This window comes from Ceratotherium simum, chromosome 22 (assembly GCF_057802395.1).
Source record: "Ceratotherium simum simum isolate JZ-2026a chromosome 22, ASM5780239v1, whole genome shotgun sequence".
Lineage (NCBI taxonomy): Eukaryota > Metazoa > Chordata > Mammalia > Perissodactyla > Rhinocerotidae > Ceratotherium > Ceratotherium simum.
In genome coordinates, this window is record NC_141921.1 from 5,508,665 (window position 1) to 5,520,860 (window position 12,196).

Below are 12,196 nucleotides of genomic sequence, written 5' to 3' on the forward strand. Positions count from 1 at the left end.
TATGGAAAATGGATGACTGGGAAGAGGACGAGGCTGGCAGCAGGAAGAAGAGTAGGAAAGAAATGTAGCAGTGAGGATGGAGAGGAGGGGGATTGTTAGGTGGATTCATGGCAAATCAGATATGGGAGTGTAGGAGAGGAGGGCTTAGGATGACCCTCAGATTTCTGACTTGGGGATTTGGCCATGTGGCCATTCACCCAGGTAGGGACATAGGAGTGAGGAACAAAGTCGGAGAAGAAAAATTGATGTTTGTTTTTGCAAATGGATCCAAATGGAGGGAACATGGGTTAGTGTAAAAGTTAGACACACGATTGTCTAACTTGCTAAAGGGGGAAGTGGGCTTTATTTGTTTTGCTTTGTTTTGTTCTTGACAATTAAAATATTAGTACATTTTATTTTAATACCAAAAGCATAGAGAAAAAAATACAGCGCGTAATCCCACTGCTCAAATCATCCATGTTGAAAGGGAGAGAGGAGAATATATGTTGTTTGAAAATACAAGCAGGTCAGAGAAGCATAAAATGAAAAGTTCAGGCCTCCCCCAGTCCACCACTGTTAACACTTTCTTGTATTTCCTTCTAGGAAAAAAAAATGCATATAGCCACTGGATTCTGTATATCCCCAAAGGGGTCCTGCCATATACCGTGTTTTATTGAGCAGATTAACCTTCTCATTGCTTTGCTAGGCTTCGCAAACCCATCTGTCCTGGTGGGGTGAGCTGTGAGCCCACCAGGGGAAAGGCAGATCTCCACGTGGGAGCTGGGTCAGGGTAGGTGCTCAGGAAAGGATAAAGGAAAGAGCTGTTGCTGCATCTTGGAAATGCGGAGGGCCTTTGCCTGCAGCTCCAGTGGGTTAAGTGACTTCTTCAGCGATGTTCCCCGAGTTCTGACTAAGCGTGCAGTGCTGTGTGTATGTGTGGGTGGTGGGGGAGGAAGGCAGGGGTCTCAGCTCCTGGCCTTATCAAAGGGCAGAACTGGAAAGGCCAGCGATCTTTGTCCAGCCTTCTCCCTTTTTGAGGAGGAAACTGAGGTCCAGAGTGAGGTTTTGATTTGCCTAAAGCCACATGGCCTGTTGGTGCCAGAGCCTGCCCTGGAACTTCAGAAGGTTGGGGGTGGGTGGGTGGGTAGGAGCACCTGGTGGCATTCTGGAGGGTTGGTGAGCTACTTTTGCTCTTTTCTACCCCTCTCCTCCTGCCATAAAAGTAGCAACAGTCCCCAACTCTGAATCCCCAGACAGAGGCAAGACCTTGGAGATGCCCTATGCAGCCCTTGGCCCTTGTGTAACGGGCGGGGTTGGCGGACATCCTGTTCCTATTGGAGGCAGCATGGCTGGTATAGGAGGAAGAGCACTGGACTGGGAGTCAGGAAGCCTGGATTCCAGGGCTGGCTCTGCCACGTCCACCGTATTGCCGTAGGCAGGTCACATCCTCACTCCTCTGAATGTGGGGTGGTGTAACTAAATCTCCAAGGGCCTTCTTACCATTATTGCTCTCTAAGTGTAAGATGCTATGTGTAATCAATTATAGGAAATCAAATTTCAGGATTCTGTGATTCTAAAGTCCTGGTTTTCCGAGATTCTGGGGATGCTGCTGGAGGTCTCTTACTCTGTGCAGACTCCTATTTCGGGAGACCTGCCCTGTTGTGTAGTCTGGAGGGGCTCCATACACATTTTTCAATTTGAGGCCAAGGCCAAAGAGACCAGAACCTCCCTTCAAAGAGTGTGAAGCTAGGCAGGACCCTTGGAGCCACCCAGGCCACCAGCAGACAGTGCCGAGGGGCAGGCTGGGATGACATGCAGAGACTGTCTCAGGGCCTCGCTGTCCCCTACAGTAGCCCTGCAGATGGGCTGGGCCGGGTGAACAACTTGGTTTCACACAGGAGGAAACTGAGGCTCAGAGAAGGGAACTGAGCCGTGGCTTCCAGTCGCTGTGAAGTCTTGTTCTTTGTCCAGGGTTCTTTCCACCCCTTGGGCAGGGCTCCCCGAGACACTGGTCTGTGAGGGGACCCCAGAACGCAGGGGAACCGGGTTAGACGAGTGGGTCTCAGCCCCCAGGGCTGTAAGGATCTCCCGGGAGCTCACTGAAATCTAAGTTCCGGGGCCCTACACCCGGACAGATTCACAGATTCAACTGCAATATTCTCTAGTTGGGATCCAGGCATCTGTTTTTGTTTGTTTGTCTTTTAACTTCGGAGTTTGAGACCCTGTAGCCCGGACTCTTTCCGATGAAAAACACCACAAAACCAAAGACGTAGAAGTGGTCTGAGAGCACGGGTTCGGGTCCCAACTTTGCCGCTTTCTCTCCGTGAAATCTGTGCGAGCTCTTGAGTGAGCGGGTGGGATCCTGCAAGAAAACTCTGAAAGCGCTTTCACATCCGTTCCCTCCGCGTTAGCAGGTTTCCCGTTCCCCTTCGACGAGAACACTGACCAGGACAGGGGCAGGGTCCTGCCCCAGCCACTGGGAGAGGCGGGGACAGAGCGGGGTTGAGCCCGGCTGTCCCGACGGTCAGCGCGCTCCGCCGCCCCGGCCGGCCGGCCGGCCCCGACGACTGTGCCCCGCCGCTCCCGCCCACGACGCCGCCCGGCCCGGCTCAGCGGCCGGAGGGCGGCGGGCAGCGCGCGCATGGCTCTGGCGGCCGCCGCCTGTCAAACCCTCCGCCCAGCCCCGCGCCGGCCCCGCCCAGGCCCCCAGGCGAGGAGGCCCCGCCCTCGCGCCGCAATTGGCCTCGGCGGGCGCCCGCCGCCAGCCAGTGGTCCGGGCGGCTGTCGGGCAGGCCGCGGCCCCGCCCCCGCCCCTCGGGGTGCCGCCCCGCAGGACGCGGCGGCTGCGGGGGCTGCGGCGCCAGTGGAGGCGCGCCGAGCCGTGCGCCCCGGGAGCTGCGGCGGCCGCGGCGAGGTGAGGGGGGCGCGGCCCGCCCGGGCGCCGGGGCCGAGATCAGAGACTGGCGTCCCAGCGGCGCTCGAATCCGGGGAGCTTTGGGACGGCGCGCGGAGCGCCAAGGGGAAAGGAGAGTTTGGGGGCCTCGGGCCCTGGTTCCAGGAGGGATGATGGAAGGGCCGAGGCTCTGGCGATGGGAACCTGGCGCCCGTGTGTGCGGAGTGTGAGACAGTGCGGTTGCTGGTGTTGCCGAGTGTCTCAGCGGGTGAATGAGAGTGTAGTATGTGTGGACGTCGTGTCCCCGAGTGTGCATTTGCGGGGTGTATAGTGTGCGTGAGAGCGGGCGTGCATGGGCGTTACTGACTTTGTGCGTGTTTGCGCGCGCGATGGGTTCATTTGCTGCGCGGGAGAGAGTGCGTGTCTCCGTGTGCGTGTGATGGGTTCGCATCGCGGGAGTGAGCGCCCATCCTTGGACTCCCATTTTTGCGGTTTGGGTGGTCATGGGTGAATCTCGGAGGGTCTGCGCCCAGGACTCGTGGATGCGCCGTCCGCGGTCCCTGCGTGCAGCCCCTGACCCACCCGGAACAGTCTTCCCGGCTCTGCCAGAGCCGTGCCTTGGGAATCCTAGTTGCCACCCGCTCCCCGTCTCACTGGATGACGCCCCACACGCGCTTTCCCCTCTCCGGGCCTCAGTTTCCCCTTTCGTCCAAAGAGGGCTGGTCTCGGTGGAGGCAGATTTGGGCGGGAGGGCGCAGGGGCTTCGCGGAATGCGCTGTGGCGGGGGGTGGCCAGGGCCCTCGACACGCCGGGGAAGGAAGTACGAGCCTCTCGTGCGCCCAGGAAGGGGCGTTTACGCGTGATCGGGTGGGTTTGTAGGGTTAGGGTAAGTGTGGTGGTGCTAACCCATTTTACAGAGGAGAAATAAACCGAGGGGTGGTGACCTGCCCAAACCTCGGCTCTTGGACAAGAAGGGGGCCGCTCCCCTCATTCTAACTCGCCTGTGCTGTCTCCCCTCCCCAGGAGCCCGGCGCGACCCCCAGCAGTGCGCCCCGCCCGGCGCCATGCACTGCGAGGTGGCCGAGGCGCACACAGACAAGAGGCCGAAGGAGGCCCCCGGCGCTCCGGGTCCCGGCCGCGGGCCCGCGGGCCTCGGCACGCACATGGCCTTCAGGGTCACCGTGAGCGGCGGCGGCTGCGGGGACGGGGGCCCGCGTGACCTGCTGCCCCGGCCGCCCGCGCCGCCGCCGCGCGCGCACGACCTTCTCCGGCCCCGGAGCCCGCGAGACTACGGTCCGTCCAAGGCCGCCGCCGCCGGGAAGGGTAAGTCGGGCCCCGCCAGCGTGCCTGGGCGCGAGTGCGGAGAGATTCGGGCTCCCTGGCGTCGTCCCTGCACGCCTTTTGTGGGAGTCCTGCGGAGAACTTGGTGGAACTTTTTCCGGAGTTCATCAGTTTCTCTCTAGTTGTTTGGGACTCGCTTGACATTCTGAAATGATGCCTGTTTAGGAAGCATGTATTTTAAACTAAGTAAGCCTCTTTTGGGGAAATGTGCGTATAGAAAGCTCAGATTGCATAATTTTGCTTCTGTATTTCTGATGCAAGTTGTGTGAAACTTGTCAAAATCTTCTTATAAATTAGGATGAGCGCACTTAAGTATCACTATCTTTGAGCTGGCTAAAGGCTTACTATTTTGGAAGATTCCAATGTCCCTAAATAACGAAAACCAGAGGCCTTCAGCAAGACCCCTCCCCTCTTGGAACCTCAGTTTCCCCATCTGTCAAGTAAGGAATTAATTATATCAGATGATTTTTGGGTTCCTGGTGGAAAATTTTATGAATCTGTAATCTAGCTTGAGTCAAGTCCTGACTTAAAAAATGGCTTTTTTTGTACTTGATGCTTCAGAAGCATAATCTTTGAGCAAAAGTTAACTTTGCAATCCCCTTCTCTAGGGGAGGCTGGTGGGGATAAGGTGCAGGCCCCAGTATGGTTAATGGGTCAAAGTCAGGGATGGTGCCTGCATTCTCATGAACATGTTCTTGTCGTCACAGTTAATTATTATTGAGCCATTATTTATAAGTTTCATGCTGACAGATAATTAACCAGAAATTGGGGAAATTGTTAAGTTGCTATCCCCTCCCCTTTTTTTTCCTGGGAGAAACCAAGGCTTTGGGGTTTGATTATATCAGGGTTTGGGACTTCTTGGCTCTATTTCCAGGGGATTCTCAAGGAAGACAGAACAGTTTGTGTTTTATGGCTCTATAGGCATGAGCCCCAGCAACTTAGAAAAGGTAGCTGCTTTTAGAGATGAGAGCTCCTTCTGGATAAAAAATACCCAACTTTCCAACTCAGGGGCTGCTAAAATGAAATAAACATAAATAGTTTTTTTAATGAAAACCCCTGACTTTGTAGGAGAGAGCTATTTCTTGTCTGGTTGTTTTAAATGTCAGTCTCTTTTCCAAGAGATAGCGATCATTTTTTTAAAGGATATATATATAGGAAAAAAACCACCTTTAGAGCATTATTGCTGGAATGCACATATGAGGTTCTCCTCTACTAGGGAGAGAGGAGTGCTGCACAACAGGACATGAGTAATATTTGCTGCCCTGAGCTCCTTGGCTTGCCCCGCTCGTACACAGTCCTCCCTTAAACAGATACCTTCCTGCGACATTTTGCATTTAAAAAATTGTGGCTGTCGTATGAAGATGGAGTTCTCTGCAGACCTAGTGAATGGCTCTCCCAAACATAGCCTTTGCTGCAAGCCATGGCTAGAGACCTTTCATCTGGCTGCTTGGTGTATGATCTTCCTACTTCCATTCGCCTAAACCCCAATTATTTTTACCCATCCCCGCATGTCTAAAATATGAGATCTTTAAGTTGGGATTGTATTTGGAAGAGGGAGAGGAGGAGGATAAAGGGACAGGAGGACGAACCTCTTTCTTTGTATTCTAAGATGGTCATCCTGGTTTAGCTTTTTGTAAGGGGCTTCTAAACCTTTCTTCACAGCCTCTGGGCGAGGCTGGTGGGGTAGGATTTACCAGACCCATTTGAAAGATGAGGAAACTGAGGCCTGAAGGTGGAGGAAGTGTCTTCTGTGTAAAAGACCACCCAGCAGGTCTGGGTGGGGGTCTCTGACCAGCCCATGGCTCACGGACCTGGGCATGGAGAGGTTTCAGAGCTGGCCTCTGTCTTGCTAGGCAGATTCTTCCTCATTGTCAAGCTACCCAGTGGCCTGAGACAAAACCAGCTTCCCAAAAAGAGCTCCGGCAGCCCTCTTAAAAATACCGTAAGGAAACAGCACCTTCTTACTGCCCCTACTCCCACTGGAATATTCCCCAGACCGCGTAACCCTTTTATGTCTGGTGTCCTGCTCCAAGTCTCAGGCTTATTAGAAACAGATAGAAATACCAACTGAGAAATATTTACTGACTCTGCTGGAAATTGTAAGACCCTGCCATCTCTGATCCGTGGGCCATTGGGGGAAGTTATTTCACTCTGAGCCTCGGTTTCCTCATTTGTAAATGTGCCGTGAGACTTACTTTGCAAGACTGAGGAGAACGTTGGTGATGGGATGTGAAAGGGCCGCCTCAGTGCCCGGTTATGTTGGGGGTTACTATTGTAATGTGTTTAATGTTCTCAACTTCTAGTTTTTCATTTGCACAAGAGGTAATAATGCCTACTTCCCAGGGTAAATGAAACAATGGTTGTAAAAATTCTTAATAAACTAAAAAGGCGGAAGGGGTCACTTTTGTTAATTCATGCAGGGCACCATGCTAGGGTCTGTGATGCTTGAGATAAAGTCGGTAGGGCGAGGAGGGAGAAAGGTTGGGTTTTTAAAATGTCTGTGAAGAGCGCTAACTCTGGTGCACTAGCAGGGGAAGCTGAGAGGAGCCACGCTCCAGGTCTTTTTTGGCCACTGCTGCCCGGTGACGGTGATCGGAGAGAAGACAGTGTTGCTTGGGCTGGCGTCAGGTTTCAGCTGATCTGCCTTCTGCCTCGGACAGACCCTAAGCTGAGGAAGGGAGCGAGCTCTTGAGTTCAGCAGCTTGTCCGTAAACGTGGGGGTCCTCTGTGTTTCCAGATCTGCAGTCAGGAGGTCCTGGGCACAGTGCGACGTCATGGACTAACCCTGTCATCATTTACAATAAGAGTCACGATCTGTTTACGGCAGAGTCCCGTTTATCCAGAGTCCAAACAGCTGGAAAGGCCAAATTACCAGATGCTGCGTTTTTCTTTCTTATTGTTAAACACCCGACACTCTGCTTTTGGAAGTCCTGACAAGGAAAGAAGGTAAACATCTGGGCTTTATGGAGGCGGTCAGCTTTGTGACGATGGCCCGGTGACGCGCGTTGCCCGTGCACAGCACTTCCCAGTTGTCAGGGTGTGTTCCCACACATCCTCTCATCTGCCCTCACGCCAGCTAAGCTCTGCCTACGTTGGGGGTTGTTCTGAGGGAGCAGATGTATAGCTTTGCAGTCTGTGAGGTGCTGGGCAGATACTGGCTCTTCTGACTCCCATTTCATTGATGAAGACATTAGGGTTAAGGGTGTGCTCAAAGCTACACACAGTAAGTGGCAGTTTGCGAGGCTTCCTGTTCCAAATACTTGATTCTGGCTCCACAGTTTGTACCTTCTACAGTGTTGCGTTGGCAGCTGAGAGCTGGCGTTCACGGCGGCCTCCCGAACGTTCCCAGAGAGTTTCAAGTATTTTTGCTTTTGGTATTTCTTCTGTCTCGAGTCTTTGGAAATTGGTGACTAGTATCCATGCCATGGTTAGGAAACTTCTTAGTTTACCAGATGATTTCATTTGTCCAGAGTTGCTCTTCCCAGATCAAACCAGATAATTCACAGCGACTCACTGGGCCCTTTTCTCCATGCGCCGAGACTGGACATGACCTAGCAATAAAAAGGAGGCAGATGATCATGACAAGTGTGGACCCGGCCATCAGTAAATGACCGTCATAACATGGCTGTAAATGCCAAAAAGTAGTCAATCTTGTAACTTAAAAATAAATAGCTAGTAGATATATATTTTTCTTTAAAAGTGAAAACAAAAAAGGAAAGTGATTGTAGATTATGTGTGTGGGCATCAGGGGCTGGTGGTGGCAGAGAGCACATGTGATGGTTTTGGTGACGTTACCTGGTAGAGTTTCTTGTCTGAATCAGAAGCCACCGTGATGTTAGGGGGAGGCCTTGGAGGGGCTGGTGCAGCCCTAATAGAAAGGTATGAGTTATTTTGAAAGCATTTACCCCCTCCGGCTCTGGTGGGCAATTTGCTTGCATTTCATCCGTTTTAAAGTGCTGGTCCTGTGATCCGGAAATAATCAGATCCAAATTTTTTCAGTGCTTGAGGTTTCAAATAAGGGGGAGAAAAACCTGCTGGCCAAATGTCAGGCTCAGTGAGACAAAGAGAAACACGTATGTGTGTGTACAGATAAGATGGGAGCATGTTGCGTCTACAGTCATAAGAGTTACGTATCCAACAAATCTTTTATAGACATGTAGCGGAAATATAATTCCTGAAGATTCCCTAAGAATCTTGGGCGGCTAGAATTTCTCTTCCCTTCCTGCCTCCCAAATTCTCTAGAAGCTGCTAAGACTTGGCGTGCAAAAGGTGACTGTCACATGAGATCATAACTTAATTTGGGCCTTGTTTCTGAGTAGTTTACCTGCAGCGGGCTTAGCTGGGCTGAGGTCTCAGCAGCCTCTGAGCTGTGGAATCATATTGGTTGACTGTGTTGCTCTGTCTGTGATTAAAAAACATGTTTCTTTATATGCCGTGGTTTTCCTTCACCCTTCTGCTCCTTCTGAAAAAGCCAAAACCCACCCCATCTTTGAGTTATTCATCTCCCTGCGTTACATTTGCGTGAGAAGCTAAGTGAGCCAGCACACTTATTTTTACAGTGCGTTAAAATCCCATTACAGGCATAAGTGCACAATGAATCATTTAAAAAAATATATTCTTATGTTCTTTGTTCTGAATGTTGCATAATTATCGTCATTTTCTTCGGTTTTATTTTGTGGAGTTTGGCCAGCATCCTGGAAAAGGAGAGAAACTCAAGTTTGGAATAGAGTTTTCAAGCCTTTTTTGGGTAGGATTAGGAAAAAAAAACAACAAACAAATAAATACCAACTTTATTTGTAAGTTGACCAGCGACTCTCAATAACTGTGGCGTTTGCAGAGAGAGGATAATTTCCCTTCCTTCTCTCGATTTTCTTGGAAAAGAATTCCCTGTTTTGAATCCGATATGGTGGTATTTCAACAACCTTACCTTATATATATGATTATATTCAAAGTTAAATTATAATGCGTGGCTTGCTAATTTTTTTTCGTAATGCAGATTTGAGTTATAATCAGTTTGGACCTAGAGAGTTGTATTGTTTCTTTTGGTAGAGGGTAGTTTATTTTTATGTTTAAAGAAACAAAGACATTCAGTTCGAGGGGGAGAAGAAATGAAACAAACTCTGCAATGGGCTTTGAAAAGTTCAACTGCATTATGCAAAAAGGGCAGCTGTAATACCAGGGCCAGGAAGAAAGAGCAAACTCCTGAAATATTTGTGCTGCTCGCCTTCACTGTCCTAATGATTCTAGCAGTTTAAAAACGGACTTCTTGTTTATCAACAGTCACTGCCTAAATTAATAGTTTACAATGAAAAAAAATGCTTTCAGCATTAGAAGCAAAGTCCGGTGCTGATTGCTGAGTTACTGAGTAAGAAAAGCAAAAAAAAAAAAAAAGAGGGGGAGAGTTTTGTGGCTGCTTTGGTCTCCCCAGGCCTTATTTATAAGAAACTGAAAGACGACAGAGGCCTGGGAGGGGCGGGGGTGGAGAGAATACAGTCCTAACCCAGTGGTCTCAGAGTTTAAAGTCACTTAAAGCATCTGTTTTCTTCTCTTGCCCTGTCCTCTCCTAAACTCCAAAGGGTTATTCCTTCAGAAGGTTTCCGGGGGATCGTGGAGGATTGTGTTAGCATTACGAGCTGTGTTTTTAAAGTCAGCGTTTGAGTCAGATGCACTGAGAGGAGACCTTCAGTCCTCGAACTGAATAATGCATTTCCTGTATGGCCTGAATTTATTTGGTGGTTATAGTTGGGCCTGTCTGGAGCAAACACATGTGCTGTTGTACAGCCTCAGTGCATGTGGGCCATACCCTTGGCTCTGAGTCTCAGTTTCCCCGTCTGTAAAATGGGAAGCAGTTCGATGGATGATGCATAGTCCCTTCCTACTCTGATGCTCCAGGATTCCACATGAGCTGGGCTGGGAAGGTTGGGAAGGATCTACGGTGTGGAAAGAGGCTACATTTTTCTCAGGCCAGGTTATAGACTTGACCTCCCCTTGGAACTCTTGACTCCTGAAGCTGAGCAAAGAAGGAACTGGAAGAGGGAGGTCAGCTAACCTTTACTGAGCACCTACTCTCTGCCCAGCTAGGCGCTTTGTAGCTATGTCTGCATTTGATAATGCCATCCACCTGTGAGTGATGGAAGTGGAGAGGTTAAGTGATTTGTCCAAGGTCGTGCAGGTAGGAAGTAGGAGAGCCTGGGACTGGACCCAGCTCTCTGACAGCAAAGCCGGTACTTTCCCTCCAACGCACAGTGCTCTCAAGGATAGCCTTTAAAATCCAAGCAGCAGCAAAGAGTCGCTGTGGCTGTAGAGTGTGCCCCCAGCCGGGGGGAAGGCAGAAGGCCACAGGCTGGTCTAGACAGCCCCTCCCGGAGCACCCGTTCCTGAGTCTCAGCTAACTGGCCGAGCTGTGACTTTAAGGGGGGAGATTCTGCCCACCACCCTGCTGCAGAAACGGGGGAAGGACAGTGGTTCCCAGTTGTGATGTGGTGTCCCCAGACAGGGACTCTCTGAGGCTATGGAGGGGACCCCCTAGAAGCGACCCCTTCTCAGAGGCACACACACACCCCCCACCAGTTACTGCAGGTTCTAGTGCCTGTCTGAGCCTAGCACGCACTTTGGGGAGATTCTTGGCCCAGGCCCTGGGGGCGGTCTCCCTTCCACTGTTCTGAAGACACCTGTCTGAAGAGAATTCCTCATGATTCCCACCAGCCTGGTGTGTAGAATGCATGCTTCACTGGGCACCGTGGCTCGAGATCTATTAAATAATTATTTCTTAGTAAATGCTTGGTGGGATGAAGAAGGGCTTGGGAGGGACATCAGGCCAGGGATCAGAGGAAACTTGAGGTTTGTGTGTGGGAAATGGGTCTTTCGTGTCAAATGATGATGGACCCAAATGACCGCTGTGGAAGGGCAAGGTCCGGCTGCTGGGTTGTGTCTGTGGCCTTGCACGAGGGTGTGTGTGTGTTCACGGGAACGTACGTTGAGTGTGGACGTTCTCAAGGCATCGTACTTCTTCTGAAGCTGAAATGGCGGGGGTCTTTAGTGCCCCAGACCCCTGCCTTTGGATGCTGACTCTGGGTCTGAAAGGGAGAGGAGGACCAGGTATGGGATGGCCCTGGACCTCTTCCTCTTTGTGTCTTTTTAGCAACCAGATTACTCTTTTAGATGTTATTGCTTTTGTTTTTAAATAACAGGTTTGATGGAAAAATAAGGCAAGAAACCAGGGAGTCTTATAAACCCGACTTGAAAAATACAGATCCCATTTGCTGTTTTAAGCTCTCCGGAGGGCTGGAGATTGGGTTTGTTTTGGAACGTTGCTGGACTATATGAATTACTTCTCTGAGGCTTGGGTATTTAATACCTAGTAGAAGTTTGTATAAGAGTTGATGATGTATTTTGCCAACTTTCCAACCTTGTAAATAAATTACACGTGCCGGCAGAGGCTGCCAGGATCCGCTGTGTCAATTGAAGCTTAATTTTTATCCCAAACCACTTAATACTTTTGTGCTAGCGAGCAGAGAGAGTTACAGGGTTTTGCCCAGCAGCGGGCCCATTCCAAGAGGCAGCCGGCTTTGCGAGCTGGTGAACAAGCCTCCGTGGATTCACCACTCTTGACAGTTTTCTGCGGTTAAGTAGCTTCAGCGCTCTAAGTCCAAGCCTTGAGGCAGAGAATGATAATATAATTTTAAGTGTATCGTAAAAATGAAACTCAATCGTTTCCACTCCCCAAACCTGTCTCCCTCCCCTGCTCTCTGGAGAAAACGGCCGTAATTGTGTGTTTAATCTCAAGACCGCCTGTGCATTTTATCTCATTTGAGTGCAAAGCCCAGGTAATAACGTTGGCATTTCCAGCGCGAAACAGAATAGGGTTTCTAATTTGGAGACGCTATTAAATATTTCATGCTTCAACCAAACTCAATTCTTTTTTCGTATAATAAGTTTAAATATTAATTCTCTGGAATGTCAGATGCCTAAAGCTAGGCATTT

The 12,196-nt window shown here is 50.4% G+C and overlaps 1 protein-coding gene across 3 annotated transcripts in view; it reads left to right on the top strand.

Annotated features, from left to right (window-relative positions):
* The first annotated feature begins 3,936 nt into the window (after nt 1-3,936).
* GLIS1 (GLIS family zinc finger 1) overlaps nt 3,937-12,196 on the top strand; it is a 215,770-nt gene continuing 207,510 nt past the window's right edge. For all 3 annotated transcript variants that reach the window (XM_087445779.1, XM_014793837.2, XM_087445780.1), the window contains exon 1: nt 3,937-4,195. In XM_087445779.1, coding sequence (XP_087301905.1) covers nt 3,937-4,195 — 259 coding nt within the window. The remainder of the gene's footprint in view (nt 4,196-12,196) is intronic.